Source organism: Mastacembelus armatus, chromosome 16 (assembly GCF_900324485.2).
Source record: "Mastacembelus armatus chromosome 16, fMasArm1.2, whole genome shotgun sequence".
NCBI classification, from domain to species: domain Eukaryota; kingdom Metazoa; phylum Chordata; class Actinopteri; order Synbranchiformes; family Mastacembelidae; genus Mastacembelus; species Mastacembelus armatus.
The window spans coordinates 25,132,853-25,159,689 of record NC_046648.1 but is presented as its reverse complement, the minus strand read 5'-3'; the positions used below and the strand labels follow the sequence as shown (position 1 = coordinate 25,159,689).

At 45.7% G+C, this 26,837-nt stretch overlaps 3 protein-coding genes across 4 annotated transcripts; 2 read left to right on the top strand and 1 right to left on the bottom strand.

The window, feature by feature from the left end:
• Positions 1-101: 101 nt before the first annotated feature.
• On the top strand, positions 102-11,033 carry kiaa0319 (KIAA0319 ortholog). Its single transcript, XM_026316935.1, has 16 exons — positions 102-148; positions 1,151-1,209; positions 1,468-2,135; positions 2,512-2,638; positions 3,239-3,307; positions 6,640-6,783; positions 6,874-7,021; positions 7,181-7,329; positions 7,759-7,910; positions 8,296-8,434; positions 8,525-8,684; positions 8,940-9,076; positions 9,402-9,524; positions 9,842-9,932; positions 10,009-10,100; positions 10,591-11,033. The coding sequence occupies exons 2-16, from the start codon at positions 1,167-1,169 to the stop codon at positions 10,746-10,748; spliced, it is 2,400 nt and encodes a 799-aa protein (XP_026172720.1). The 5' UTR covers positions 102-148; positions 1,151-1,166; the 3' UTR covers positions 10,749-11,033.
• Positions 11,034-11,483: 450 nt separating this feature from the next.
• aldh5a1 (aldehyde dehydrogenase 5 family, member A1 (succinate-semialdehyde dehydrogenase)) lies at positions 11,484-19,824 on the bottom strand. Of its 2 annotated transcripts, XM_026316938.1 has the most exons (12): positions 19,677-19,727; positions 19,438-19,582; positions 18,363-18,799; positions 16,794-16,877; positions 15,872-16,042; positions 15,524-15,640; positions 15,063-15,206; positions 14,667-14,810; positions 14,175-14,333; positions 13,913-14,076; positions 13,587-13,645; positions 11,484-12,808 (listed from the first exon to the last, which is right to left on the bottom strand). In XM_026316938.1, the coding sequence occupies exons 3-12, from the start codon at positions 18,780-18,782 to the stop codon at positions 12,597-12,599; spliced, it is 1,674 nt and encodes a 557-aa protein (XP_026172723.1). In that variant the 5' UTR covers positions 18,783-18,799; positions 19,438-19,582; positions 19,677-19,727; the 3' UTR covers positions 11,484-12,596. The 2 variants fall into 2 exon arrangements, with proteins under 2 accessions (XP_026172723.1, XP_026172722.1); XM_026316937.2 differs by having other exon boundaries at positions 19,438-19,824.
• On the top strand, positions 19,800-24,662 carry aste1a (asteroid homolog 1a). Its single transcript, XM_026316936.2, is given in 7 exon segments — positions 19,800-19,981; positions 21,071-21,903; positions 22,284-22,472; positions 22,474-22,584; positions 22,952-23,156; positions 23,275-23,419; positions 23,932-24,662. Coding segments are annotated over 7 exon segments (2,019 nt in total). The 5' UTR covers positions 19,800-19,854; the 3' UTR covers positions 24,341-24,662.
• The last annotated feature ends 2,175 nt before the right edge of the window (positions 24,663-26,837 follow it).

Genomic DNA, 26,837 nt, shown 5'->3' with positions numbered 1-26,837 from the left:
TTCTCGGCGCTGTTCGGGAAATCTCGCCACAAATTCAGCACCAGCGTGAAACCAGTTAAACCCCACCCAGTGACACCAGTCCGTCCCTGGCAGGAGCAGCAACTGGGCCCAGTCTCCAGAACCAGGGTCGGAAGCCGAGGGCCGCCAGGTGAGTTTACCTCGAGGTGTTTGAACAGAAAACACGGCGGGTGATCGATCGCGTTGATTGGTTTCATTCTGGAATCAAACGGTGTTGGATGTTTGTGTTGGACTTCAGGTTATTATTGAGGTGTGCGATGTTAGCCGACGCTAGTCACACCAGGCTCCGTTTACAAAAACAAACATTTTAGGATTTTTTCCTCCAGTAACAAGGACCATTTAGAAACCGCCGGAAGGGGACTGACCGTCTCTGGGCTGTGCTTTGTGATGCGACACATCGGTGTCTCCATCCAAGTGTCGAGCTTAACCACGTTTCAAGACATTTTCAAGTTGACAACCAGCTCACACTGCCCAGTGTTTGTCGGAGGGCAGTCCGGTGCGGAGGCCGAAGGGACTTACTCATAAAGTTGGTTATTTTTCTATGGGTGGTTCATTTGTGTGTCATACATTCACGCCGACTTTAACCGTGAGAGCAATAGATGCAGAAATTGATTGAATCAATATAATATCTCATCTGAATCTTCGCACAGAAGCCAGGAAACCTTTAACTGCCACCGTTTTTAAGGGAGTCTGGTTTAAAGGGTTGTCCGTAGAAGAGCGTCGTGACGCGCACGGCCTGTGACGTCGTAATGAGGCGTCTTCGCCACAATAACGCCAGTTAAACTCTCACACTGAATGTATCGACATGTTGAAATGCGGCTGATTTTTGCGGTGTCAGAGGGATGGAGGTGCGTTTGTTTTCAGACGCGAAGCGGCGCGTGTGCTGCGCTGGGCGGGGCTCCCGGTGGCGCTGTCCAGCTGCGCGTGGTGCTGAAACCAACACACAGACTGAGAAACACGAGTTTCAGAGGGTGAACTGTTAAACTGTGAGTAATGAGCTGACACCAAACAGAACCAGATCAATATGTTAAAGAGCCAATCAGCTAAATGTCCATTTCCTTATTAATCAATTAATCGATCAGCTGTTGTGTGATGAGCCTGAATGTAAAAATGTTCTGTCCTGTTTCTGAAGCTCAGACCTCGAGAACATGTGGGAGACAATGTTTCTGCTGCTGCTTCACACTGTGGAAGGTACAGACACAGTTTGTGTGTGTTCGTCTTTATTCTTGTCATTAATCGTCATCACGTGTTAAAATGCAGTGAAACTAAATTCAAAAGACTTTTCTTGAGGTTTTAAGGCCTTTTGCTCATTTTTTGTTTGTACAGGCTAAATGAGTCTACACAAAAAACAATTTCAGTTTCCTTCAAACGCAGTAAAATATCTTTTTTCTGGATTTCATGCACATGGAAGGTAAAGTCACTGGTTTCTTTCGTACACTGTTGTTGCAGCTGCAGTGGCGTCTCAGTGCTGGCAGGGGGCGACCTTCTCTGAGGCTGTGGTGTCTCCGGCAGTGGAGAGCAGCGGGATCCTGCGGGTGCCCGGTGTGACGTCGTTGCCGCAGTGCATCGCAGCATGTTGCGACCTGCCGGGTTATGACCTGGCCTGGCTCTTCGAGGGCCGCTGCTACGTCCTGAGCTGCCAGCAGAGGGAAAACTGCCGGCCCCGCCAGAGACCCGGGGCCAACTCGTTCCTTGCCTTCCTGCGGAGGGCGTCCCCACAGACGCTGGTGCTGCAGTCTCTGGTGAGAGGAGAGCCATACGGCGGGCGCTGGAGGCCCCTGTCCCACTCCTCAGAGGCCCCGGGGGACCTGGAGGCTCTGAAGGATCTCGCCCTGTTTGACGGGTCCCAGGAGGACTTCTCCGACCCTGGCATGCTGGATGTCGAGTACTCAGAGGGGAACCCACAGGAGAGCTGGGGCGGTGGTCCAGAGATGATGGATCAACCTTTGCTGACGGGAAGAGACGAGTTTAACCAGTCGGAGGCAGATGATGGTCCAGAACAGGGGCCAACAGGTAGCAGCATGGCCCAGGTCAAAGCCTCCACTGTGGGGAACCAGAGTCAGGGCGACGAGGACAGAACCAGGTCCCCAACAGAACCTGCTGCTGCAGAGAAACCAGTGAGTGATGAAGGAGCTGGTCCAGAATGTTTAGTACACAAGTGATTTAGCAGCAGGTGGAAAGTTGCAAAGTACAATTACTGAAGTACTTTACTGAAGTACAGATATAAGGTTTTGCACGTTTACTGCATCGTTAGTGCCCCTGCAGATTCTGTCACAAGGTGAAACTCTGAGACTTTGAACTGTGCCAGCTGCTAAAATGAACACTAAGTGGGTTAAGTGTAGTAGCTGGAAGGTAAAAGTCGCAGTAATTGTATACGGTGACTGTGAATACATGAAGCACATTAACTGTAATGTCTGGCTGCGTTTCCTGCAGCATGTCAGGAGAGAGAAACAGTTCAACGACGTCTCACTGTCACTTTTTCTTTTTTTACAGATGAAAACACAAAGTCCAGAGTCTGCACCACTGACACCATCATCACAGAAACCAACATCCGACTCCACCCAACTGGACCGTTCAAGCACTTCAGCTCCCACCTCGGCTGAAACACCTGTGCAGACAGGTACACCTGACGTCATATTGACAACCGCATTTAAAAACCACTCTGTGTAGAGATGGGCCGATCCACATTTTTTTTGTTCTTATTCAGATCTGCAACCAATACACGACCATACCAATACAGATTCCAGAGCTTTCTAATTTAATTCTGTCATTATTGTTGTTGGTACTGAGCTAAAATAAACCATGTCCTACATCTTAATGCAGTATTGTTTATGGTAAGAAGTGGAGTGGAATCTGGATCAGTGACGGCTCTAGGTTACGGTGGGTTCATGGTCCAGCACAAGCTGCGGACTGGAATATGGATTGGTAAATGGATCGCCCATGACCGTTCAACATCCGATTACCAAATGACATTGATATCGGACCTAATACAGATATAGGATTGGATCGAGCCCATCTCTATTTCTGTGTAGATTTTTTTTTTTTTTTAGTAATGCCAGTCCTACAGTACTACAGAGCCCTGAAGTGACACAGGTAACAATAAATGAACAAATTATTTATTTTCACATTTGTTTACTTCTACATTTGTTTACTTCCTGTGTCACTTTTGGGCGCCATGGAAACCCCTGCAGAAATATTTCAGTCTGTCCTTCACCTGCAGTTCCAGCCCTGATGGTGTCCCTGGGAGGCCCCATACAGAGGTCCACTGTGTCACCTGAATACACACCTGGTATTGAACCCGCACTATTCATTTCTATTATTTTCACCCCATGCTATACTAAGACATAATTTTCACCCATGCTATACTAAGACATAATTTTCACCCATGGTATACTAAGACATAATTTTCACCCATGGTATACTAAGACATAATTTTCACCCCATGCTATACTAAGACATAATTTTCACCCATGCTATGTTAAAACATAATTTTCACCCATGCTATACTAAGACATAATTTTCACCCCATGGTATACTAAGACATAATTTTCACCCCATGCTATACTAAGACATAATTTTCACCCCATGCTATACTAAGACATAATTTTCACCCCATGCTATACTAAGACATAATTTTCACCCCATGCTATACTAAGACATAATTTTCACCCATGCTTATACTAAGACATAATTTTCACCCATGCTTATACTAAGACATAATTTTCACCCCATGCTATACTAAGACATAATTTTCACCCCATGCTATACTAAGACATAATTTTCACCCCATGCTATACTAAGACATAATTTTCACCCATGCTATACTAAGACATAATTTTCACCCCATGCTATACTAAGACATAATTTTCACCCCATGCTATACTAAGACATAATTTTCACCCATGGTATGTTAAAACATTATTTTCACCCCATGCTATGTTAAAACATTATTTTCACCCCATGCTATACTAAGACATAATTTTCACCCATGCTATGTTAAAACATTATTTTCACCCCATGCTATGTTAAAACATTATTTTCACCCCATGCTATACTAAGACATAATTTCACCCCATGCTATACTAAGACATATTTTCACCCCATGCTATACTAAGACATAATTTTCACCCATGCTTATACTAAGACATAATTTCACCCCATGCTATACTAAGACATAATTTCACCCCATGCTATACTAAGACATAATTTTCACCCATGCTATACTAAGACATAATTTTCACCCCATGCTATACTAAGACATAATGTTCACACCCATGCTATACTAAGACATAATTTTCAACCATGCTATACTAAGACATAATTTTCACCCATGCTATACTAAGACATAATTTTCACCCCATGGTATACTAAGACATAATTTTCACCCCATGCTATACTAAGACATAATTTTCACCCATGCTTATACTAAGACATAATTTTCACCCATGCTATACTAAGACATAATTTTCACCCATGCTATACTAAGACATAATTTTCACCCCATGCTATACTAAGACATAATTTTCACCCCATGCTATACTAAGACATAATTTTCACCCCATGCTATACTAAGACATAATTTTCACCCATGCTATGTTAAAACATTATTTTCACCCCATGCTATGTTAAAACATTATTTTCACCCCATGCTATACTAAGACATAATTTTCACCCATGCTATGTTAAAACATAATTTTCACCCATGCTATACTAAGACATAATTTTCACCCCATGCTATACTAAGACATAATTTTCACCCCATGCTATACTAAGACATAATTTTCACCCCATGGTATACTAAGACATAATTTCACCCCATGCTATACTAAGACATAATTTCACCCCATGCTATACTAAGACATAATTTTCACCCATGCTATACTAAGACATAATTTTCACCCATGGTATACTAAGACATAATTTTTTCACCCATGGTATACTAAGACATAATTTTTCACCCCATGGTACTACTCAGACATAATTTTCACCACATGTATAACTAAGACATCCCATGATAATAATTTTCACCCCATGCCTATACTAAGACATCACTTTCTCACCCATGGTATACTAAGAATAATTTTCACCCATGGTATACTAAGACATATTTTCACCCATGCTATACTAAGACATAATTTTCACCATGGTATATACTAAGCATACCTAATTTTCACCCATGCTATACTAAGACATAATTTTCACCCCATGCTATACTAAGACATAATTTTCACCCCATGCTATACTAAGACATAATTTTCACCCATGGTATACTAAGACATAATTTTCACCCATGGTATACTAAGACATAATTTTCACCCATGGTATACTAAGACATAATTTTCACCCCATGGTATACTAAGACATAATTTTCACCCATGGTATACTAAGACATAATTTTCACCCATGGTATACTAAGACATAATTTTCACCCCATGCTATACTAAGACATAATTTTCACCCATGGTATACTAAGACATATTCACCCCATGCTATACTAAGACATAATTTCAACCCCATGCTATACTAAGACATAATTTTCACCCCATGCTATACTAAGACATAATTTTCACCCCATGCTATACTAAGACATAATTTTCACCCATGCTATACTAAGACATAATTTTCACCCCATGCTATACTAAGACATAATTTTCACCCCATGCTATACTAAGACATAATTTTCACCCATGCTATACTAAGACATAATTTTCACCCCATGCTATACTAAGGCATAATTTTCACCCCATGCTATACTAAGACATAATTTTCACCCCATGCTATACTAAGCATAATTTCACCCCATGCTATACTAAGACATAATTTTCACCCCATGCTATACTAAGACATAATTTTCACCCCATGCTATACTAAGACATAATTTTCACCCCATGCTATACTAAGGCATAATTTTCACCCCATGCTATACTAGACAAATTTTCACCCCATGCTATACTAAGACATAATTTTCACCCATGCTATACTAAGGCATAATTTTCACCCCATGGTATACTAAGACATAATTTTCACCCCATGCTATACTAAGACATAATTTTCACCCATGCTATACTAAGACATAATTTTCACCCCATGCTATACTAAGACATAATTTTCACCCCATGCTATACTAAGACATAATTTTCACCCCATGGTATACTAAGACATAATTTTCACCCCATGCTATACTAAGACATAATTTCACCCCATGCTATACTAAGACATAATTTTCACCCCATGCTATACTAAGACATAATTTTCACCCATGCTATACTAAGACATAATTTTCACCCCATGGTATACTAAGACATAATTTTCACCCCATGCTATACTAAGACATAATTTTCACCCCATGCTATACTAAGACATAATTTTCACCCCATGCTATACTAAGACATAATTTTCACCCCATGGTATACTAAGACATAATTTTCACCCCATGGTATACTAAGACATAATTTTCACCCCATGCTATACTAAGGCATAATTTTCACCCCATGCTATACTAAGACATAATTTTCACTGCCTATTACACTAAGACTTTTCAAAAGCATATATTTCATGAGATAATTCTGAATATTTTTCACTCCATAGTATAGTAAGTTCACTCGATGTTCTCTTGCATAGTCACAGTAACAATGCTGCAGTCTGTAACTGGAGCTGCAATGACCACCAGCAGACCTGCAGCACCAAGTGTGACCTTTGACCCCACCACTGTCTCATCTCCCAGCACCAGCTCTCCAACCACGATCACACCATCTGCTGCAACTGGTGACTGCACTGTTTTAGACTGAGCCCAAATCCCATCCAGTTGTTTTTTAAAGTATTTTAAAAGAGCCACTTCCTTTTCCACTCCTTTAGTATCTGAGGACAGAGTGTCAAACCGTGGTCCAGTGGCAGTCGTTGGTCCTGACAGGAAGTTGTTTCTCCCGGTGAGCAGCCTGTTGCTCAATGGCAACGGCAGCACTGACGATCGCGGTATCGTCAGCTACCACTGGGACGCCATCAGGTGGGAAGAGTTTGGTCACTTTAACTCCACAGCTGTGATTGAATTAACGATAAAGCCAGTGTCCTGTCTCCGTTTATGCCTGTTTAAAATGAAGGTTCAAAGTATGAAATGACTTGATAAAGATTGAAAGCTGATTAAATTTAAAGACTTTTTTCCTAGTGGTCCTCCAGGACTGAAGCTGGAGGGGGCGGACCAGGCTGTGGCCACAGTGACAGGTCTGCGGGTGGGGCGCTACACCTTCACTCTGACAGTGTCTGACCAGGAGGGGGCAACAGACAGCGCCTCCCTGACTGTCAGGGTCCAGAAGGGTGAGAAGACCGATAGTATGTTTTATATGGGCATTAGATTTAGGCTCAGGGACACGGGGGTGCACTGCATTTAAAAAAAAAAAGTCAACATTATCTAACTTTTATAACTTCCTATCCCGTAATTACAACATAATATATAATACAATATATAATGTAGAAATTAACATCAGTGATAGTTGTCAGTACACCCAATAGCTCATGGCACAAAAGAAGGTTTCATAGTTAATTCAGTGTATTTTATGATCCACAACATAAAGTAACTCAGTACATTTACTCTAGTACTGAAGTCCAATGCTGAGGTATTTGTACTGTACTTGTGTATTTCCATTTTGTGCTACTTCATCCTTGGACTTCACTACATTTGAAGCCAAACCTGAATCAAATAAAATGCAGCGTAACCATCAAACGTTCTTGTCCTTCCTCCTGCAGCAGGAAGTCTTCCTCCGGTCGCTCACGCCAGCGGCAGCCATACTCTCACTCTGCCCAACAACTCTCTGGTCCTCAGAGGCTCCATCACTGACGGAGACCAGACCGAGGTCCACTACCTGTGGGTCCGAGATAGCCAGAGTCCTGCTGCTGGGGTCAGTACACACCACCAACACACAAATTCTGATCCAGTAGGTTAACCAGATAACATCAGATTGGACTTCACTGGGTCACATTGGCATCAGGAATCTATCAGAGTAGATTTGTTCAGATTATGTCAGAGTACAAACCAAGAAAGAACAAATTGGATGTTTTTTGTTTTTCTCAACAGCTTTGGCTCATTTCTTGAAACCATAATACTGAAACCTCAATATGCATTTGTCCAAACAGTAGCTGTCACAAAACCTTCAAAATGAACTGTTCCATCAACACCATCTGCCAAACATCTGTGTTTAGCTGTTTGGCAGCTAAATGTTGTGATTAGAAATTTGAGCCAAAGCTGCAGGGACCCGAGCTGCAGATTTTCACCCCTGTCTGCAGGACGTGCTGTACGGCTCCCACGCTCAGGCCTCTCTGTACCTGGCCAACCTGGTCGAGGGCACTTACCTGTTCCAGCTGAGAGTGACCGACGCCCAGGGGCACTCCAGCACCGCCACGGCCACCGTGGAGGTCCGCCCAGGTCAGACAAGAACAGACATTTCTGCTTTGTCTGTATGTTGACATGACAAAGTTCCCAGCAGAGAAGTTTGTCCCTCCTGTGTCTCCATAGAGCCCGGAGGTCAGGAGGAGCTGGAGCTGGAGCTGCTGGTGTCGGTGTCTCAGGTCAGCGTGGCTCAGAGGGACACGGTGGTGCGACAGCTCGCCGCTCTGCTACATGTCCTCGACAGGGACGTCCAGGTCCGAGCGCTGCAGGGACACTCGCACCTCAGGTACCAGCTGCTTTTACTGGTTGGTTTAATGGTTAACAGACTGGTTTATTGACTGAGTGGTTTACTAAATAACTGGTTTACCAGACAGATGCATTGAATGGTTGACTGGTTATTTACTGGTTAATTGTTTAGTTATCTGGATTTACTGAATGATTTATTGGTAAACAAACTGATTAACTCACTTTACTGACTGGCTAACCTAGTAATTGTCTGACTGCTTCAGTGATGTTTCCCTTTCTGTTTTTGTTTGAGCAGCACGGTGTTGCGGTTCTTGGTGCAGGGCCCCTCGGGGCCTCTGTCTGGCTCCAGATTAGTCGGCATGCTGAGGAACCAGCTGGTCGGAGAGAAGAGAGACTATCTGCTGTTCAGAGTCCTGAGAGTCGACACCGTCGGTGAGTTCCTACAGGTGAAATGTCGACCTCACACAAACTGTGGAGCTACAGGCGTGTCATCCACAACTTCCTGTTGCTGGTTTTTATAACAGCATAGTCCTTAAGAAGATGAGAAAGGCTGATTTGACGGACTTCTTTTCATAAGCCTGGAATGAACGTTAGTTTGTGTCTGTAAAGAACCAGAGGTATCTTCAAGCAAATATTCACATCTAAATATCATATTTGGCATTTTTGCTTAGAAAGCGACTAGTTGGTTACAGATTCATTTACCATGACCACATGCTAACGGTGACGCCAACACGCTGAACGTCTTTTCTTGTCCCAGTGTGTCTGCTCCGCTGTTCAGGCCACGGTCAGTGTGATCCCATCACCAAAGAGTGCACCTGTGACCCTTTCTGGACAGAGAACCTGATTCGTCGATATCTTGGCGACGGAGAGAGCAACTGTGGTAATGACTGACATGTTTCCTAACAAAGAGCTGAGCTGATTAAATATTAGTTTCACGCCAAGTTAAGACAATGTCCTCCATGTTGGCTGTTAATAAGTTACTTTAGGGCTGAACAAAGCAACAGAGGGCGGACGCTCTTTGACTGGACTTGTGTTTACAGCACTTAGATAAGTGCAGCTGAATGACAGACATAAATTAAAAATACTTTAATGAAATTGAAAAGGAATCTGTTCTTTCAGTAAATGTGGGTCAGGTCTATTTTCCTGTGATCACTGCTGGTTAGCTGGTAACTGGCCTCGCTCTGCTCTTCCCGTCAGAGTGGAGGGTGCTGTACGTCATCCTGACCAGCTTTGTGCTCATGGTCTTCATCCTGTCCGTCGGCTGGACCTTCATCTGCTGTTGCAGGAGGTGAGGGTCTGTTTTCGCACTGATTCCAGATCAGCGTGTCAACAGCTGCTGTTTGACCTGTGAACTCTGTGTTTAGGACGAGACAGACCAAGGTGAGGAAGAAAACCAAGTACACCATCCTGGACAACATGGACGACCAGGAGAGGCTGGAGCTCCGACCCAAATTCAGTGAGTCGCTTTAAACAACAGCTGCAAAACCAGCTCTACCTCAGCCCCCTCTCTCTTACCCCTTTCTACCTCCGCTGCCCTCTATCTTGCCCCCCCCCCAACCTCAGCCCCTTCTCTATCTTGCCCCTTTATACCCTCCACCCCCTGTCTCTTACCCCTCTCTGCCCCCCCCCACCCCTTTCTACCTCCGCTGCCCTCTCTCTCTTACCGCCTTTCAACCTCTTCCCCTCTCTCTCACCCCCTCTGTCTCTTACCCCTCTCTGCCCCCCCCACCCCTTTCTACCTCCGCTGCCCTCTCTCTCTTACCGCCTTTCAACCTCTTCCCCTCTCTCTCACCCCCTCTGTCTCTTACCCCCTCTCTGCCCCCCCTCTCACTCTCTTACCCCTCTCTCTTACCTCCATCACCCGGACAGCAGCAGGTGAGTGAGCTGAATCTTCTCTAATGCCCCGTAAAGGTAAAAGCATCTGGCCTGTTTCGTTCTTTGGGCAGGTCTCAAACACCGGAGCACCGAGCACAACTCCAGCCTCATGATGTCGGAGTCGGAGCTAGACAGCGACCAGGACACCATCTTCAACCGTGACCGACCGGTGCGCAGTAGGAACCGGATCAGCGGTCAGACCGCCCACAATGGAAACACCTTCGGATGACAGGATTACTGACCTGCTGATATTTGCACTGGCAGCTTAAAGTGGCAGGGAGGGGCATAGGGCTTCTTTACCCAGAATGCCTGAGCTGTGTGGTCAGGAAAACAAACTACTGTCCCATTCAGGGTTAAACTCAAACTTTCAAGGACTTAAAGCCAGGAAGACACATCACATCCACGTTTTAGCAAATAAAGCTTTGAAGGACACTTGGAACGGGACTAATTCTGCAACCTGTGTCCATTGTTCAGGGTTGAGACGCAGACTTTTATTAAAGGCTCTAAAGACAAGGACTAATGTTCTGGGGACTGACTTCCCACAGAAGTCTAGCTTCATCTCTAGTACAAAGTGAGGCTTGGCCTAGCTCAGCACCAAGACTGGCAGCAGGGGGAAACACCTCACTGCTAAAAGCTAAAAGCTAATTTAAAGCACCTACAAACAATTAGACAAAAGAAAGATTAAGTCATAACCTAAAGATCCGGTCCAGGCAAAGGGGACCTGCTAGCCTAGCAAGAAAGAGACAGATTTGAAAGTTTATATCTACCACACACGACTAAACCTAAGTTTTATATCAACTCTTATAGAACGAGGGATGGATCTAGACTGACGACCCCCTGGCTCCTGCCCCCGGCTGCCCCCCCTCGATGGGCGATATGATGGAAGCTATGAACCTCGTGTGAACAGAGCTTGTAAATCACAGGACAACATTTTGTTCGCATGAGAAAAGACTCAATCACAACATAGAATATTATCATTTCAACTTTAATTTCCTATTAACATCTATGAGAAGTAAAAAGTAAGACTTTCCAAACATTAACAGAACAGAGCAGTTAGACTTTGTATTAGACACATGATCTGTACAAATCCAACAACAACCGTCGGGTCTGATCCAGTCTGTGGTCTTTATTCTCATATCAACAACGGGGCTTAAGAAAATAACTAAATTATTACTTTTAATTTGCATAGCCAAGCTGCACATTGATTACAACTCTGTTGTATCAGTATGATGAGATCCAGCTCTGAGCTAGACCTGTACTAGACTAGTACCTGCAATACTGAGATATTCACGTCGTAGAGGTAACGGATCAGTCTCCCAATGGCAAAGTACACAACTACCAAGTTTTTATTTGTTTAGGATCTTTATCTCCCATCAATGTTCTCTGTTCTCCTAATGTTGACACACATGGAATAACGCTTCATTACATATAAAGAGACAAGTACAGGATAACACCAAGACACGTGTCCAAAACCCTGGCACACGTCAGACGAGCTGAACTAGCTAAAAGTCGGACGAAGACCAGACCTGACCTTCGTTAATCAGAACGTCAGCTCGATTATTAAACGTCAAAAATGAGTCACGACTGTAACAACCTACATGGCACTTATTGGACTGGCAGCTGGGATGGATTTACTGTTTTCAGGTAACAAAACTGATTCCTGGGCTTTTCTGGTGGAGGTTTGAAACAAACCCTGGCCAACATTAAAACCAGTACCGAGGTACTTCTTAAACTCTATGTTACAATAACTAATGACGTCTTTTAAAGGTACTTCTTTGTGCTGCTAATTAATTCTAGGTTCAGAACTGTTCTTCCTAACATTCACATTAGATAACCCAACACACCCATAAATGCCAGATCACAGCAAAACCCCTGATTTGTGCTTGGACCAGATTTCTACAACAAAACATAGATTTTCAGTAGCAGCATTACAAACCGTCCTGCACTACCTGTACATGTTCAAGTGGATTCACAGGGCGACACTAACCCTACCAGGTTATTGGTTCTAACCACCTTTAATCATCAGTGTATTTATACGAGTGTGGTACCGCTGGTTGGGGTGTGGCTCCGTCCTGGTTCACAGTCTGAGGCCTCCAAAGCACATGTACTTCACCTCCAGATACTCGTCAACACCGTACTTGGAGCCCTCGCGGCCCAGCCCAGACTGTTTGATGCCACCGAACGAGGCCTCCACCGTGGACAACATGCCCTCGTTGACTCCAACCATTCCGACCTCCAACGCCTCCGCCACCCGCCAGATCTGACTCACGTCCTGCGAGTAGAAGTAGCCTGAGGACAGAAACAGCAGATCAGAGCTAAAAACTAACAGCAGGAGTAGAACTTCAGAAATCTGAGCTACTTGACTTGACTGATACTTCATACTTCAACTGCACTTCAGAGGAAAGTACTATACTTTTTACTTCATTACATTACAAATGTGTTTGACTGATAAGTTATAAAACATCTCAATATTATTTTTAAAGAAGTGCAAGAACCTGAGACGTTCTGAGGAGGTTCAGTGAGGCTCATGAGAGAGATTCACTAAACTAAACATCATCCTGAGGAAACAGGAGATGGATCAGGAGCAGCTCCTCACCAGCTCACCCAGAGTTTACTTTAAATGAAACATCTGGCTCAGTAAAGTCGCTGTCACTCCTCCAGTATTTACATTCACTTCACATTTATCCTTAGCCAGCAGCTGCAAACAGCATTAGATGTCTCCTCGTCCTCCCGGCTGCTCAGTGGCCCCTAATGCTAATGCTACCAGAACCTTAGACTTATTACAGGTACGATTACCACTAAAGGAGGACGAGGACTAACTGACCCTGTGGCACACTGAGCTAACAGCCACCTAAGGTAAAAGCAGCCTGAGTTACAGTCTAGTTTTTAAGGTGGGTTAGACTCGAGCTAGTCCATAAACAACACAGCCCTATGTGGCTTATGACCAACTCTGCAACCAGCCACCAGGGGGCGATCGACTGAGGGGGACTCTCAGGTTCAGTCTGACCTTCTGAGCCTAACTGCTCACTTTGATCCTCATGTCTCCGTCTACCTGTATCTGTCTCACCTGCCAGCCCGACGTCAGACGCGTTAGCGACGGCCACAGCCTCTTCCTCCGTGTTGAACCTGCAAACATGAGAAACCACTTCTGATTGGTCCAGCCAGTCTTCTGGCGTGTACACAGCTCAGCCTTTTGATAAAGAAACTTCACACGTGAATGTTTCAGACTGAAGACACATTCAGCTGTTTTCAGGGCCTGTGTTTCACACTATGATCTGTTGACATCACCTTAACCTTCTGAAGTTTGATATTTTATCAGCGTTAACCTGTAGGTTCCTCCTGAGCTGCCATGTTGGCTACACCCATCAAGTCAACACTGCTGTGGGCACAGACCTGATGACGGGCACCAGGGGGCCGAAGGTTTCCTCCTTCGTACACAGCATGTCTGTGGTGACGTCGCGCATCAGAGTCGGCTCCATGAAGGACCCGTGCAGACGTTTGCCACCCTTCAGCACCTTCGCTCCCAGAGACACAGCGTCTGATATCTGCTGGACCACCTGGCAGACAGAGGGTTTTGGTGTGTTAGAAACACCACCAGCCCAGAGCTTCCTGGCCTTCCTGCCCCATCAGCAGTCCTCCATTCAGAGGAGTTTACCTTCTCTGCAGCCCTGGTGTTGATGAGCGGCCCCTGGGTGGTGTCGGGCTCCGAGCCGTGACCCACGTGGAGCTCAGCGTCCATCGCTTGGCCCAGCTTCTCCACAAAGCGATCGTAGATGCCGCTCTGAACCAGAAAGCGGTTTGAGCACACGCACGTCTACAGGAATAAGAGACAGGAAGTACTTTAATGTGATGATGCTTCAACATCAGTGCAGCAACACAGCACAGGACAAGATGGTACGTCGGCATCCACTGGAATGTCTGTTTCTTCAGCCTCTAAATATATTTTTCATTTACTACTTTTATTTGGTGTCATTGTGCAGAGACGTCAGGACTGTGGACAAGTATAGTTTCTATCTTTAGTTTGATATGATTCTACGTTACGTTAGAATCATGTTCATATACAGACCGTCCACACAGACTAAGTCTCTGCCTCCTGTCTGACACTAGAGACATTAAAGTAGTTCAGTCAGAACAACAACAAACTCACCTGCCCAGAGTTCCTGAACTTGGACACCATGGCTCCGGCCACGGCCTTGTCGACGTCGGCGCTGTCGAACACGATGAAGGGGGCGTGACCCCCCAGCTCCATGGAGGTCTTCTTCACCGTGTCAGCAGCCAGTTTCAGCAGCACCTGACAGGACACGATGGACTTTACCTGTCAGCTCAGATCCACACCCACAGAAACCTGTATGACAGCATCTTTGTGTTTCTTCTGACAACCTAAGATAAAAACTGATGTCTTCTCTGATATGACCTGCGACAGTTTAAAGCATTTGGACCTGGACCAGACTGAGCTAAATGCTGATTTTAAACTGAAACACTATAAGAATCCATGAGAACAAAGCCCAGAGAAGACTGGCCTGGGAAACCCTTCAGGTCTAACCTTGCCTGTGGCGGTGGAGCCAGTAAAGGAGATTTTGGCCACCAGGGGGTCGGTGCAGAGAACCGCCCCCACTGACGGCGTCTTCTCTCTGGAGCACGGAACGACGTTAAACACGCCCCCTGGGATCCCCGCCTGCTCGGCCAGCTGCACGACCGCAGAGGAAGTCAACGTTACGTTAAAACCCCAAACCCACAATTCAGCAAAACACTGATTAAATCCAGTTCACAGAGAAAACAGCAGGTTGTAACGATCAGGGGTTCTAAGTTATACTGATGCTCTGACCAACACATAGAGTTTATACGATGTGTGATACACTCAGACAAAGTTTAACCAGAGCCTGACTAGATAGAACTGGCCAGAGATTTTCTGTCTGTTATTTTGCCAAAACCAGCTCCAGAAAACTGGAGCCAGCTGATCATCTTAATGAATCCAGTATCTGCTCTGTGTGTCGGTGCACTGACCTCAGCCAGAGCGAGCGCCGACAGCGGCGTGTCCTCTGCTGGTTTAACCACCACGGTGCAGCCGGCGGCCAGAGCAGCTCCAACCTTCCTGGTGATCATGGCGCTGGGAAAGTTCCACTGTGAAACATCCCAGCAACGTTTATTCAAACCGTTACAATAAAACAAGTTTAACATCTTTAGTTCACCTGAAGAAAAAACCTGACTAGTGGTTTCCAGCTGCTTTGGTTTGCAGCAGCTGGTTCCCACAGTATCTGGCTCTTTTAACCAGCTCTGTTTACCTTCAAACCCGGTTTCTGGAAGACCCTGCAGCTGCAGACTAAAAACAAAGACGCCATCGAGGCTGCTCACCGGGGTGATGATGGTGGAGACGCCCACCGGCTGTTTGAGCAGGAAAATCTTTCTATCTTTGGCAGGTGAGGGGACGATGTCGCCGTAAACTCGCCGAGCCTCCTCTGAAAACCACTCCAGGAAGGAGGCCGAGTACGCCATCTCCCCGAGAGACTCCCGCATGGGTTTACCCTGCAACACACACACAGCCAGTGTGAATATTTATTCCTGCCATGTCCCAGTGTCTTTCTCAACAGAGGCCTGAGAACAGGAAACAGGAAGTCAGACTAATGTCCACAGGCAGCACGAGAACAGTCGCATGAATCCTCTCAAACTGCTGCTTCACATGAAAACAGGATAAACATTCACCATAAACCAGATCAATGAAAATCTGAACATGGCCAAAAGTATGTAGACAAGTATTGATTAGGGCAGTCCATATGTTTCTTTACCCTCTCTGAATATGAGGCGGATTACCTGGATCAGGTCTGTTAGTAATGCCATTAGGGCACTTCTGGTCTGGGTCTGTCCTCACCGAGGATCATGAGGATAAAAACTGGTCCATTTTCACTGTTTTCTGACACTTTGGCTAAATTGATTAATCCAGAAAATTAATCAGAAGGTTGATCGGTGAAAATAGATATTTGTTAGTTGCATGTCCACAATTAAATGACGTCTCAGAGTATAAACCTTAGAGGGTTGAGGTTCAGTGTAAAAACAAACTCCTCTTTTAAATCTTTAAACAAAACGACAGATGCTATTTAGATCTGTGCAGAACCACATCAGCTCTGTGTGTCTTCTGACCCAAACTGGAATCCTGTACAGAACTTAGGTGCCAGTGCTGCTGGTCTCCAGGTCTGGGATCCACTGTTCAGACATTGGTGTTTTTCTAACCACGTCAGCCACATTTGGTTTTGTTTTTTCGTCATTTGCTTTTACTCACAGACTCGAGGGTGATCAGTTTAGCGAGGTCGTCTCTGTGCAGCGTCAGCAGCTCGAACCATTTCCTCAGCAGGACGCTCCGCTCCTGCAGGACAACACAGCCAATCACTTATCAGTCACTTATCAATCACTTATCAATCAAAGAGTGAAAAAGGGCCAGTGTTATTGCTGCTTTTCGCTTGTGTTTCCAGCTGCTTCCCTTCGAGCTGGTCTGGACTGTGGCATTTCACAGCAAACATGACACAGAAATGCAGCGTGACGCCAGAACACAGGCTGCAGACCTGGATTCATGATGTTAAATAATGTGTTCAAACATTTTCATTTCTGTTGACTCTGAAATAAAAACTCTTTAACTGTAAAAACCACAGTGACCTGTAGTGAAGTCCAGTCAGAAAACACCAGATCTGTGTGTTCAACTCAAATATGAGTCATATGAGCACATGTGTCCCGATACGACACTGCGACTGTGGAATCATGTACTAACTCCAACTTCCACGTGTCAACACCCTCTGGTCTAATCAATGCAAACTGAAAATTGGTTGTAAAGAGGTTAGGGTGATGGGTGGAACCAGCGGAACAGGATGTGGCTGCTGTCTGGTTTGGAGCTAAATGGTCTGTGGAAAAACAAACCGGTTCTTAGAGTTTGCAAGCTGAACCATCTCTGAACTAGCACTTAGTTGGTGTTGGTCGTAAAGGGGTACGAGTCTGTCGAGTGCCACTACAATTTTTCCTTGGTTGTAGTGGTACCCCTAAGGCCATCTACACTCTAGACACCCCTGGTCCTCCAGGGTTACTGTCCTGCTGGGTTTCCAAGTATCCCTGCCCTACCCACTGCTGAGACAGACTCCGAGCCAGCAGGTTTTAGTGGGGTGGCACACGTGAGTGTTTATACACAGGGAAAAGATGATTTTACATGGCCCCTGGGATCCAGAGGGAACCAAACAAACGAGCAAAAACAGGACCAGTGATCAGCACCATGACACAGATACTGTGATAACGCAGCCAGGTGTGACCACCTACTATTAACGTCTCATACAATATTTCAGAAGAGCCTCTTTTCACTGGACCTCAAATAATCTGAGAGAAGAAAAGCCAGAAAAGTCTGAGCCCAGGTGGCTGGGGTCCTTACAGACGAGGGGCCTGCTGAAACAAGAACTTTAGCACTGATGGGACTCAAAGGGATTATGTCATCGTTTGGTCGGGCACTTCAAATGTTGGACCTTTAAAGTTTTGTTCATGTATTTCAGTTTCATACCTGTGCTGCAGAACAATGTGGCTGCACCCAAATAAAAATATGGGTGCACCTGTGCAACCAGTCTGGAGCCCTGTGCTCGTCCACCTACTATACTAGCTTCCCCCAAAAACCTGCAGCATATGTGTCCCACCAGGAACTGAACTATTTGTTTCTTGGTGTTTGTGCTTTAGCCGAATTAAAGTCTGGACCAAACTGTTAACAAAACGCAGCGTGTTAAGTTGTTGATGCGCTTTTCTTAAGCAGCTGGACAAGATTCGTGTTAATTTCTCAGTTTTTCCAACGGAGTACGGTTATAGAAAAAGAGAAATAGCCCACCTTGGCGGTGTACTGCTTCCAGGACTGAAACGCCTTGTACGCAGCGTCCACAGCCTGCTTGGCCTCCGCGGGTCCACAGTCCGACACCCGGGCTATCTCCTGCCCGGTGGCCGGGTCCAGTACGGGGAACACCGAGGCTGCGGAGACCCAGCGGCCGTCGACGTAGCCCTGAGTCCGGAGCAGCGGAGCGGAGACTTCCAGGCTGTAGTGTCTGTGCATGGCGACGGGGGGGGCGGAGAGCAGCTGCCGGAGGAAGCAGCGGGTCCTCGGTACACGCACGGTGGTCATACCGGGGGATGGACGCGGTGCTGCTTCGGTCTTCGTGCAGACGGACTTCCTGCTTCTTCTTCTGTGGCGTTTACTCCAGTAGAGACACCTAGATGGCGCATGCGCCGTTGCTGTCCTTGTGTCGCCTCTCATGTTGCACAGACACGCGCCTAATTTTTATAAACAACATTGGAAATAAACAATAAAAAACACATGATTACAGCAACAGTCACACTGTTAACACAGTTTAAATCACATTTCTTACTATATTTAAATAATATATATATATTTATACACACTGTAAACTACTGTATATAAGGCAGTTAACGTCAGCTACCCAGCGGTATATAAAGTACTTCAGATTAGAAGTATATAAGGTAGTTAACGTCAGCTACCCAGCGGTATATAAAGTACTTCAGATTAGAAGTATATAAGGTAGTTGACGTCAGCTACCCAGCAGTATATAAAGTACTTCAAATTAGAAGTATATAAGGCAGTTAACGTCAGCTACCCAGCGGTATATAAAGTACTTCAGATTAGAAGTATATAAGGTAGTTGACGTCAGCTACCCAGCAGTATATAAAGTACTTCAAATTAGAAGTATATAAGGCAGTTAACGTCAGCTACCCAGCGGTATATAAAGTACTTCAGATTAGAAGTATATAAGGTAGTTAACGTCAGCTACCCAGCGGTATATAAAGTACTTCAAATTAGAAGTATATAAGGCAGTTAACGTCAGCTACCCAGCGGTATATAAAGTACTTCAGATTAGAAGTATATAAGGTAGTTAACATCGTAGTATTCCTACTGGTACTGCAGTGACATGTTGAGGGACCCCGTAGTATTCCTACTGGTACTGCAGTGACATGTTGAGGGACCCCGTAGTATTCCTACTGGTACTGCAGTAAAGGTCTTAGTATCAGTTCGTGGTACTGACGCTGTGAAAAAGTGACCTGAGTAATAAAAACGTGAGAACAGAAACTGTGAAAAATCAAACTGGTTTAAATTCCCGGAAATAAACAAAGTGTCACGTTGGCAGCTTCATACTGGAACATTTTCCTCCTGTTGGGAAAACCAGTCCGGTCCCTGCAGGAACCTGCCGATGACCCGCAGGGACCGTGACCGCTGCTGATGTTGGGAAAGCGAAACCTAAGGAAACCGAAACGGAGCGTCAGACGCGCTTTAAGAGTCGGAGCCGCGACTCCTCAGCGCACTCAGACCCGAGATGGGCGTTCAGGGCTTGGCCACTCTGCTGGAGACCTACGGGCAGATCTACCGCGACGTCCGGTTCATGAGGAGCCGACTGGTGGTCGACGGCTGCAACCTGCTGTACCTGCTGTACTTCAATTCAGGTACCCTAGTATCTTTACTGCAGAATTGTATTTCAGACCCTACTGCTATAATACAGTATCTACTGCAGAGAAACACCTGTAGTCCTGACAGCTGGAGTTAGTCTGCGGATTTATTGTGGACTGTTGTATAAACAGATAATGACTGAAGGTAAAACACCCGTGGTCTCCTCACAAATGTCCTAAGAAGCTGTCACAATGTCCATATACATTTATTACAGTGTACAGTGTTCGTGTACTGAGGGAAGGTGTACACACATACCGGTTTCTCTGACCCTCCTATTTAAGTACACTGCTCCACCTTTCGGTGCTTTGCATTGCATGCCTGCATGGTGACTGTTCCTGCCACTCCCTGTCAGACAAAAAGGGCCCAGGCTCAGGTGCAGCTCTGAGTCCTCACAGTTCATCCTGTGCTGGCCGTAGCCAGATGTTATTACACGGGGCAGGTTTATGGTAGGGGTCCTGGTTATTGTGGTTCTGGTCAAAACTGATCCCAGTCATTACTGTACTTCTGGAGAAAGTTCTGGTCAAGGTTGACAGTTCTCAAATGTTGGTACCAAACTGGCATCTTAGCTGCAAGTTCAGGGCAAGTCACCCAGTAGCTGTTGAGAGTTTTTTATTCTGAAGCCAAGTGCTGGACTGACACACCACACATGGCTATAAATCTGAATTAGATCAGGTGATGTTCAGGATTACTGGGAAATAAAACTGAAACTCTCCGGCTGCTGCCTGTAAATGATATTTGCCAAAACTTCGAGCAGCCTGAACCCACAAAAAGGATGCAAAAAAAGTCCTCAGGAGGTCAGCGGTCCTGCAGTACCCCCCACATCTGGACCAACTGACCTGAGCAAGACCAAGACTTGTTTGTCCAAGGCAAAAGGCCACCTTTAAGACTGTCTTTGACCTCAGGTGGTCTGCTGCTGGGGCCCTTTGAGTTCCCCAAATCTCACATACAGTGGTTGTTATGGACAGTCCAAGACTGCTACACAGGTCCAGTAATGCAGCAGGTTCAGGTTTGGCCACATGCAGGCAGGGTGTGAATGCTGATTAGTAATGTGGTGGTTGCTGTGTTTCCTTTGGCTCCTTGGTCAGGTCTGGATGAGAATCATGGTGGTCAGTATGCTGCCTTTGAGGACCTGATTGAGAAGTTCGTCACAGCCATGACAGGCTGCGGGATCACGCCGTACGTGGTGCTGGATGGAGGCTCTGACTACACTGACAAGAAGGTTCAAACTCTAACCCTAAGAGCCGAGCAACTGATCAAGAAAGCCCATCAAGCAGCAGCGGAGGGCACGAAGAAGCACATCCTGCCCCTGCTGGCCAAGATGGTGTTCAAACAGACGCTGGTCCGGCTTGGGGTCCCAGTGGCTCAGTGCTATAGCGAGGCCGACCAGGAGATTGCCGCCCTGGCCATTAAGTGGCAGTGCCCGGTGCTTTCCAACGACAGCGATTTCTACATCTTCGAGCTCCCAGCCGGGTTGCTGCCCATCTCTCATTTCAGGTGGAAGGACGTGAAGCAGAACGGCTCGCAGAGATACATTCCCTGTAAGAGCTACAACACCTCCAGCTTCTGCATCTTCTTCAACATCCAGCGCCAGCTGCTGCCCACCTTCGCAGCCTTGGCTGGCAACGACTACGTGAAACTGCAGTGGACAGGCTCGTTCATCAGCTGGACCCAGTTTGCCCCGGCAGGCAGTGAGAGAACCGGCCGACTGGAGGGGCTGCTGTGCTGGCTGAGGAACTTCCAGCAGCCTGAGCAGGCCCTGCAGGCTGCGCTGGGGCTGATGGGAGAACTGAGTGAGAAGAAAAAGGTGGAGGTGCTGGAAGGCTTGGCTCTGGGGATGGAGGAGTACCGGGTACCTTCCAGCTCCCTGAACACGTTCTTCCTCCACCACATAGCACCTCCTTTCCCAGCAGTGGACGACGTAATAAAATCTTTTACTCTTGAAGTTCTTTGGAGAGTATGTGACTTCATTATTGTCCAGGGAGCAGCAGAGCAAATGTACCTGTGCATCCTTAGAAAATAGTGTTTGTAGAAGCACAGACCAGATCATTAACCATCAGCAGCTAGGAAGCTAAATAACCATGGACCTGCTGTTAGCAGGGTGACTTAGAAAGGAGTGTGTGGTGATTAACCAAATGAATGAATCCACAAGAAAAACAGTGTTTGGGTGGAGGTCTGATTTAAAGCATCAGCACTATTTAAAAATAAAAGTTATTACAGTCACTAAACCTGACGCCCAGAGGTAGTACAGGCCTGAGGTACAGTACTGGAGTTAATGTACTCTGTTTTTCTGTCCTGCAGGTGGTGGGACTGGTCCCAGACTGGATGCTGCAGCCTCTGACGCAGGCCCGACTGACTGCAGACGTCCTGGATGTGCTGCTGCTGCAGAGGATGAGCCTCAGCTTCCCTGTGGACAAAGACGACATGCCCAGCGCCTGCCTGACCTCCAGGCCACTCCGCCAGCTGATGTACGGGCTGCTGCTGGGCAGGGGGGGGGGCCCGTCATGTGGAGGAGACAGACAGAGTGGGCCTCCAGCTAAAAATCATCAAGGTCCCAAAGGTTGTCGTCACTCAGCAGCTGGTTCTCAGCTCGCTGGATAAGGTGAATCTTTCAGGGTTTGTTGTGCAGATGACCCCCATCGACTTAGGCTCACAACACGAGCAGGAACTGCAGAGCTTTGACTGGGCATCACCACTGCTGTCTTTATTTATTTCGTGACCCTTATTTGAACAAAATCCTCTTGAGGGCAGCAGCCTCTCAAACCCTGTGTAAGCAGGAGCCTTCACACCAACTCTGAGCTACAATTATCTGATCTATTCAACTTTAAAACACCAAGCGATCACCTATTACAGCAAACAGCCAACAACAACACAGCCTGCCCCGAATCCTTCTTAGATTCTTTATGTAGGTTCAATGAATTATTGTGATTATGCACACTAACCCTTCTTCATGCTGGATCTGGCCCCAGGCAGAGCACTCTGAGCGTCTGCAGGTGTTGCTGGAGGCACTGGGGGTGACGGAGGCCTCTCTGATCCACCTGCCGCCTCAGCTGCGCCTCCCGGTGGCCGTCACCTGCTACTGGCTGCAGAGAGCTCAGCCTCCTCCAGCCCAGACGCTGCTGAAGGCGCTGCTGCTGGGACTGAGTAACGAAGACACACTGAGACACCGAGCAGGTAACCAACACAAACATACCCTGGGGCTGCAGTTCAGGGGCAGCTCGAGAAAGTGTTGTTTGCTGCAGGAGACAGGAAATGCAGCAGTTGCTCATGGTTCTTGTGATTTGCGGTACAGCTTTGCAGGCTCAGAAGACACAGTATAAAGGAAAGGTGGACGGGTCTGTGGCTCACACCTTCAACCAGTGGCAGGTGTGCCTGAAGGACAGCATCCATCTGAACCAGCTGCTCGGCTTCCCTCTGCCAGAACCACAGATCGCTCGGTACGACTGTAAACTCCTCAGTATGCCCTGGACACACAGCCATGATGTTCTTCACTGTTGGGTCAGGGATCAGTGGTACCGAGGTTTAGGTCTTATCTGGCTCGTCATGATTCTGTGTAGACCCGTTCTGTTCCTCAGTACTTGGCCAACAGTTTTTCGATCAATGAATCATTTTCATGCATGTGCAGATACTGAGCCGTTACATTGTTTTAATAGCAGGGAGAGGCAAAGTGAAGGGGTTTGATGATCCTACTGCTCGAAGTACGAAGCAGGACTTATCCTTTATTAATGTCATATAAACTCCACTGACCTTGATAAACAGCAGAAATGGCTGAAGGATATGGGGGTGTCAAAGGTCACCCAAACCCAAATAACCTAATCTCAGGTCCAGGTACAGCTCTGGAACTAAAATCACAACCAGACCATCCTGTAACTATCGTCTCTGTCTAGGGCTGCATAGATCAGAAAGTAAGACTTTCATACCTTATTGGCGTCTGTCTGTTGCTGTCCAGGCTGTATGAGGGGACGGTGGTCCATCAGCTGGTCCACATGATGAGGACGGGAGGAAGACTGAAGGCCTTTCTGAGGAGCAGTCAGTCCAGTGTGAAGCAGTACCACAAGCTGCTGTCCGTCATCCTCCGCCTTCACAGCCAGAAGCTGTCGACGTCCTCACGGAGCCAGAAGGCGACGGCTGCTCGGCGGAAGCCTCTAGGTGACCTGACCGCCAGCCTGCAGCAGCTGTTCATCCTGGACGAGGAGACTGAGACTGAGATAAAGAGCATGGTCAGAGTGCAGGAGGATCTACAGCATGATGACCTGCTGTCGATGAAAACCCGCTACAGAACCAAGGAAAGAATCAACAGGTGCAAGAATCCAGAACTGGCCCGCAAAGAGGAGTGCAGGGGCCGGGACCACCTCTGAACTAGCAGATCCTACGTCCTGGATCAGGAGGAGCCTGAAGCTCAACTTGTATTTAAAGCAGCACTTTAAAAAAAATATTTCACTTTAAGAGATTAAGATTTAATTCAAGTTTTTAAATTTTAATTCAAATGAATGAAAATCCTGAAAGTTGGAAAAAATATTGAAGAAATACAGAAAAAGTATTAAAATATTTACTGTAGTATTTTAGCTTAAACTCATTTGTAGGATTGATGAAATGCACATAAGGAAAGTTTTTATTGTGTTTTATTGTGAAATCTGATGTTTCTAAGAAAAATGAATAAAAAACTTCATACAACTTTAATCTCAGGCAGATAAAACAGGAAATAAAGAGTCAGACAATTTAGACAAACATGAAGTTTGTCTCTCTCTCTCACTCACACACAGACACACACACACACACACACACACACAGGTTTTTTTAGTTGTACGTGTGCATGTGTCCACTGTGCACGTCGGTTGAAGAATGAAGGGCAGAATGTTGTAAAACACAATCGTCTTTTATTAATTAATGAAATACACATTAAAGGTGACGTTTCCACCAGAGACTGGTCCTAATCAGCAGCCACAGCACAGCGTGACACACACAGGATTTTATTTTGGAAACAGCGGCAGAGTGAAGGGAGCTTCCTCTTTCCCAATGCTTTAACATTTAGAGCCCAAAACATAGATAAAATAAAAACACCAAGCAAAATACATTTCCCAGAAAGCACCACGACTTCTTCACACTGAAGAAGGTGGAGGGGAGGAAGTAAAACCTGATTAGATAAAAGACATTTGATCAGCGATAATATGAATATTAAATGTTTGGGCTGATTGGTCCTAAAATAAATGAAACCGTAAAGGTTCTTTCCTCTGGGGACAATGAAAGCCACAGGGGACTCCTCTAAGGCACCGGATGAGAAGCAGTGTTACTGAAGCATCTGCACCTGGGCCCTGAAGTCCACACTGTTGTCGGGTTCTCTCAGACTCAGCAGAGCAGCAAGAGGGTAAATTTGACAGCTGTACAGCTGAAAGCTCCTATTCCATAAACCAGCGTGTAGGACTGAGAACCAAACAGAAATCAGCCCACAGGGTGGAGATTTAACGGTACAGCTTGATCCGGACAGAGAAAAACCTTTGGCGTCTTGTGGTTCTGGTCCAGTTTGTCCTTATGTATTTGCAACAGGGCTACAGAATCACTGACGGCACCATTTTTCAGAAACCATAGTGCAGATTTTATTAACTATTCAATCACAGTTTGTTCCCCACATGAAGGTCTGAGCCTGAAGCCCATATTTACTCATGTCAGTGTACAAGGACCCAACACTGTCCTCGTCAGTTGCTGTGGTTCTGGTAAACAACAAACAAACAGACGTGTAAACACAAAGTCACATGGATCCGCCCAGTCAGCTGTTTTGGTCCCATGTGTGGAAAATTGGCTTCTGACTGAAAACCGTTCTTCACTTTTACAAAAGTGCTTCCACATTCACTTGCTGGGAGATTTGCATAAACTCAGCAGAAAATCTTTGACAACAAAAGTTTTTCAGTGTGTGGTCACAAAACCCTGGACTGAACCTGTAGAGACCAGGTGCCGTTATTCCGCATGTGTCGGGTGCAGAGAACCGAAGGACACGGTGGGATTGGACCTTAGGAACCATTTTCTGTCTTAATGAAAAACATCTTTCATGTTATAAAGTTTTTCTCACATAGTCTTTCACTTTATTTTGTCCCAAAACTCTCGTTGTTTCATAAAACCAGAGTATCTCATCAAAACAAACCTTTGGTCTCTGCTCACAGCTCCAGAACCTTCTCTCAACTGGTTTTAATGAGATACACCGACTTTGTAGACTGAAAGTTTGTGAAACTATGTTGTAAAAATGAAAAAAACTGTGGAACATTTACTGTGGAAAACGTCACTTTATGACATAATACTGAGGATTTTTAATTTTAATGTGCAACAGACGCAGCAATGGTCTGAAACTAGACCCGGATGTGTCAAATAATAAATGACAGTTATATGAAAAGGCATTATCCTGTTTAATAGTCACAAATATTTCATTTTATTTTAAAAAAATGAATTAAAAAAAACTGTAGGTCTTTGTGAACTCTGGATTCTCTTGTCAAATAAAAATGTTTTTTGTTTAAATGATGTTGTGAATAATAATATTTCTTTGGTGTCTGTGCTGAACCTCAGGTGTCATTTGAAAAATGTAAATCAGACTCAAATAACCAGGAGGGTTTGACTGCAAAGTGTCCATCCAGCTTGATGACATTAAGGCTCAAAATGTGGATCTTTTTCCAAAAACCAGCTCCACTTCTTACAGTCGACTGGTCTCTGCTCTGGTTCCAGCTTCTCACAGCAGCGTCTGGATCTGGTTTTTGGAAACAGACGGGCCTCCCATTGTTGGTGAGGAAGAACCATGTGAGCCAGGTCAGCGGTGTGGCTCCCTGCTGGGTGTTTAATAGTTTTTGGACAACAATGGAGGTCTACGGCACA

Coding starts and splice junctions, on each gene's coding strand:
- aldh5a1 (XM_026316937.2), bottom strand. CDS start 18,782: ATGAGAGGCGACACAAGGACAGCAACGGCGCATGCGCCATCTAGGTGT. Junction 16,878..18,362: donor GGAAGCAGTACACCGCCAAG/GTGGGCTATTTC, acceptor GTTGTCCTGCAG/GAGCGGAGCGTCCTGCTGAG. Junction 14,811..15,062: donor GCTCCACCGCCACAGGCAAG/GTTAGACCTGAA, acceptor GTGTCCTGTCAG/GTGCTGCTGAAACTGGCTGC.
- kiaa0319 (XM_026316935.1), top strand. CDS start 1,167: ATGTGGGAGACAATGTTTCTGCTGCTGCTTCACACTGTGGAAG. Junction 2,639..3,238: donor TGAAACACCTGTGCAGACAG/GTACACCTGACG, acceptor CTTCACCTGCAG/TTCCAGCCCTGATGGTGTCC. Junction 3,308..6,639: donor GTCACCTGAATACACACCTG/GTATTGAACCCG, acceptor TCTCTTGCATAG/TCACAGTAACAATGCTGCAG.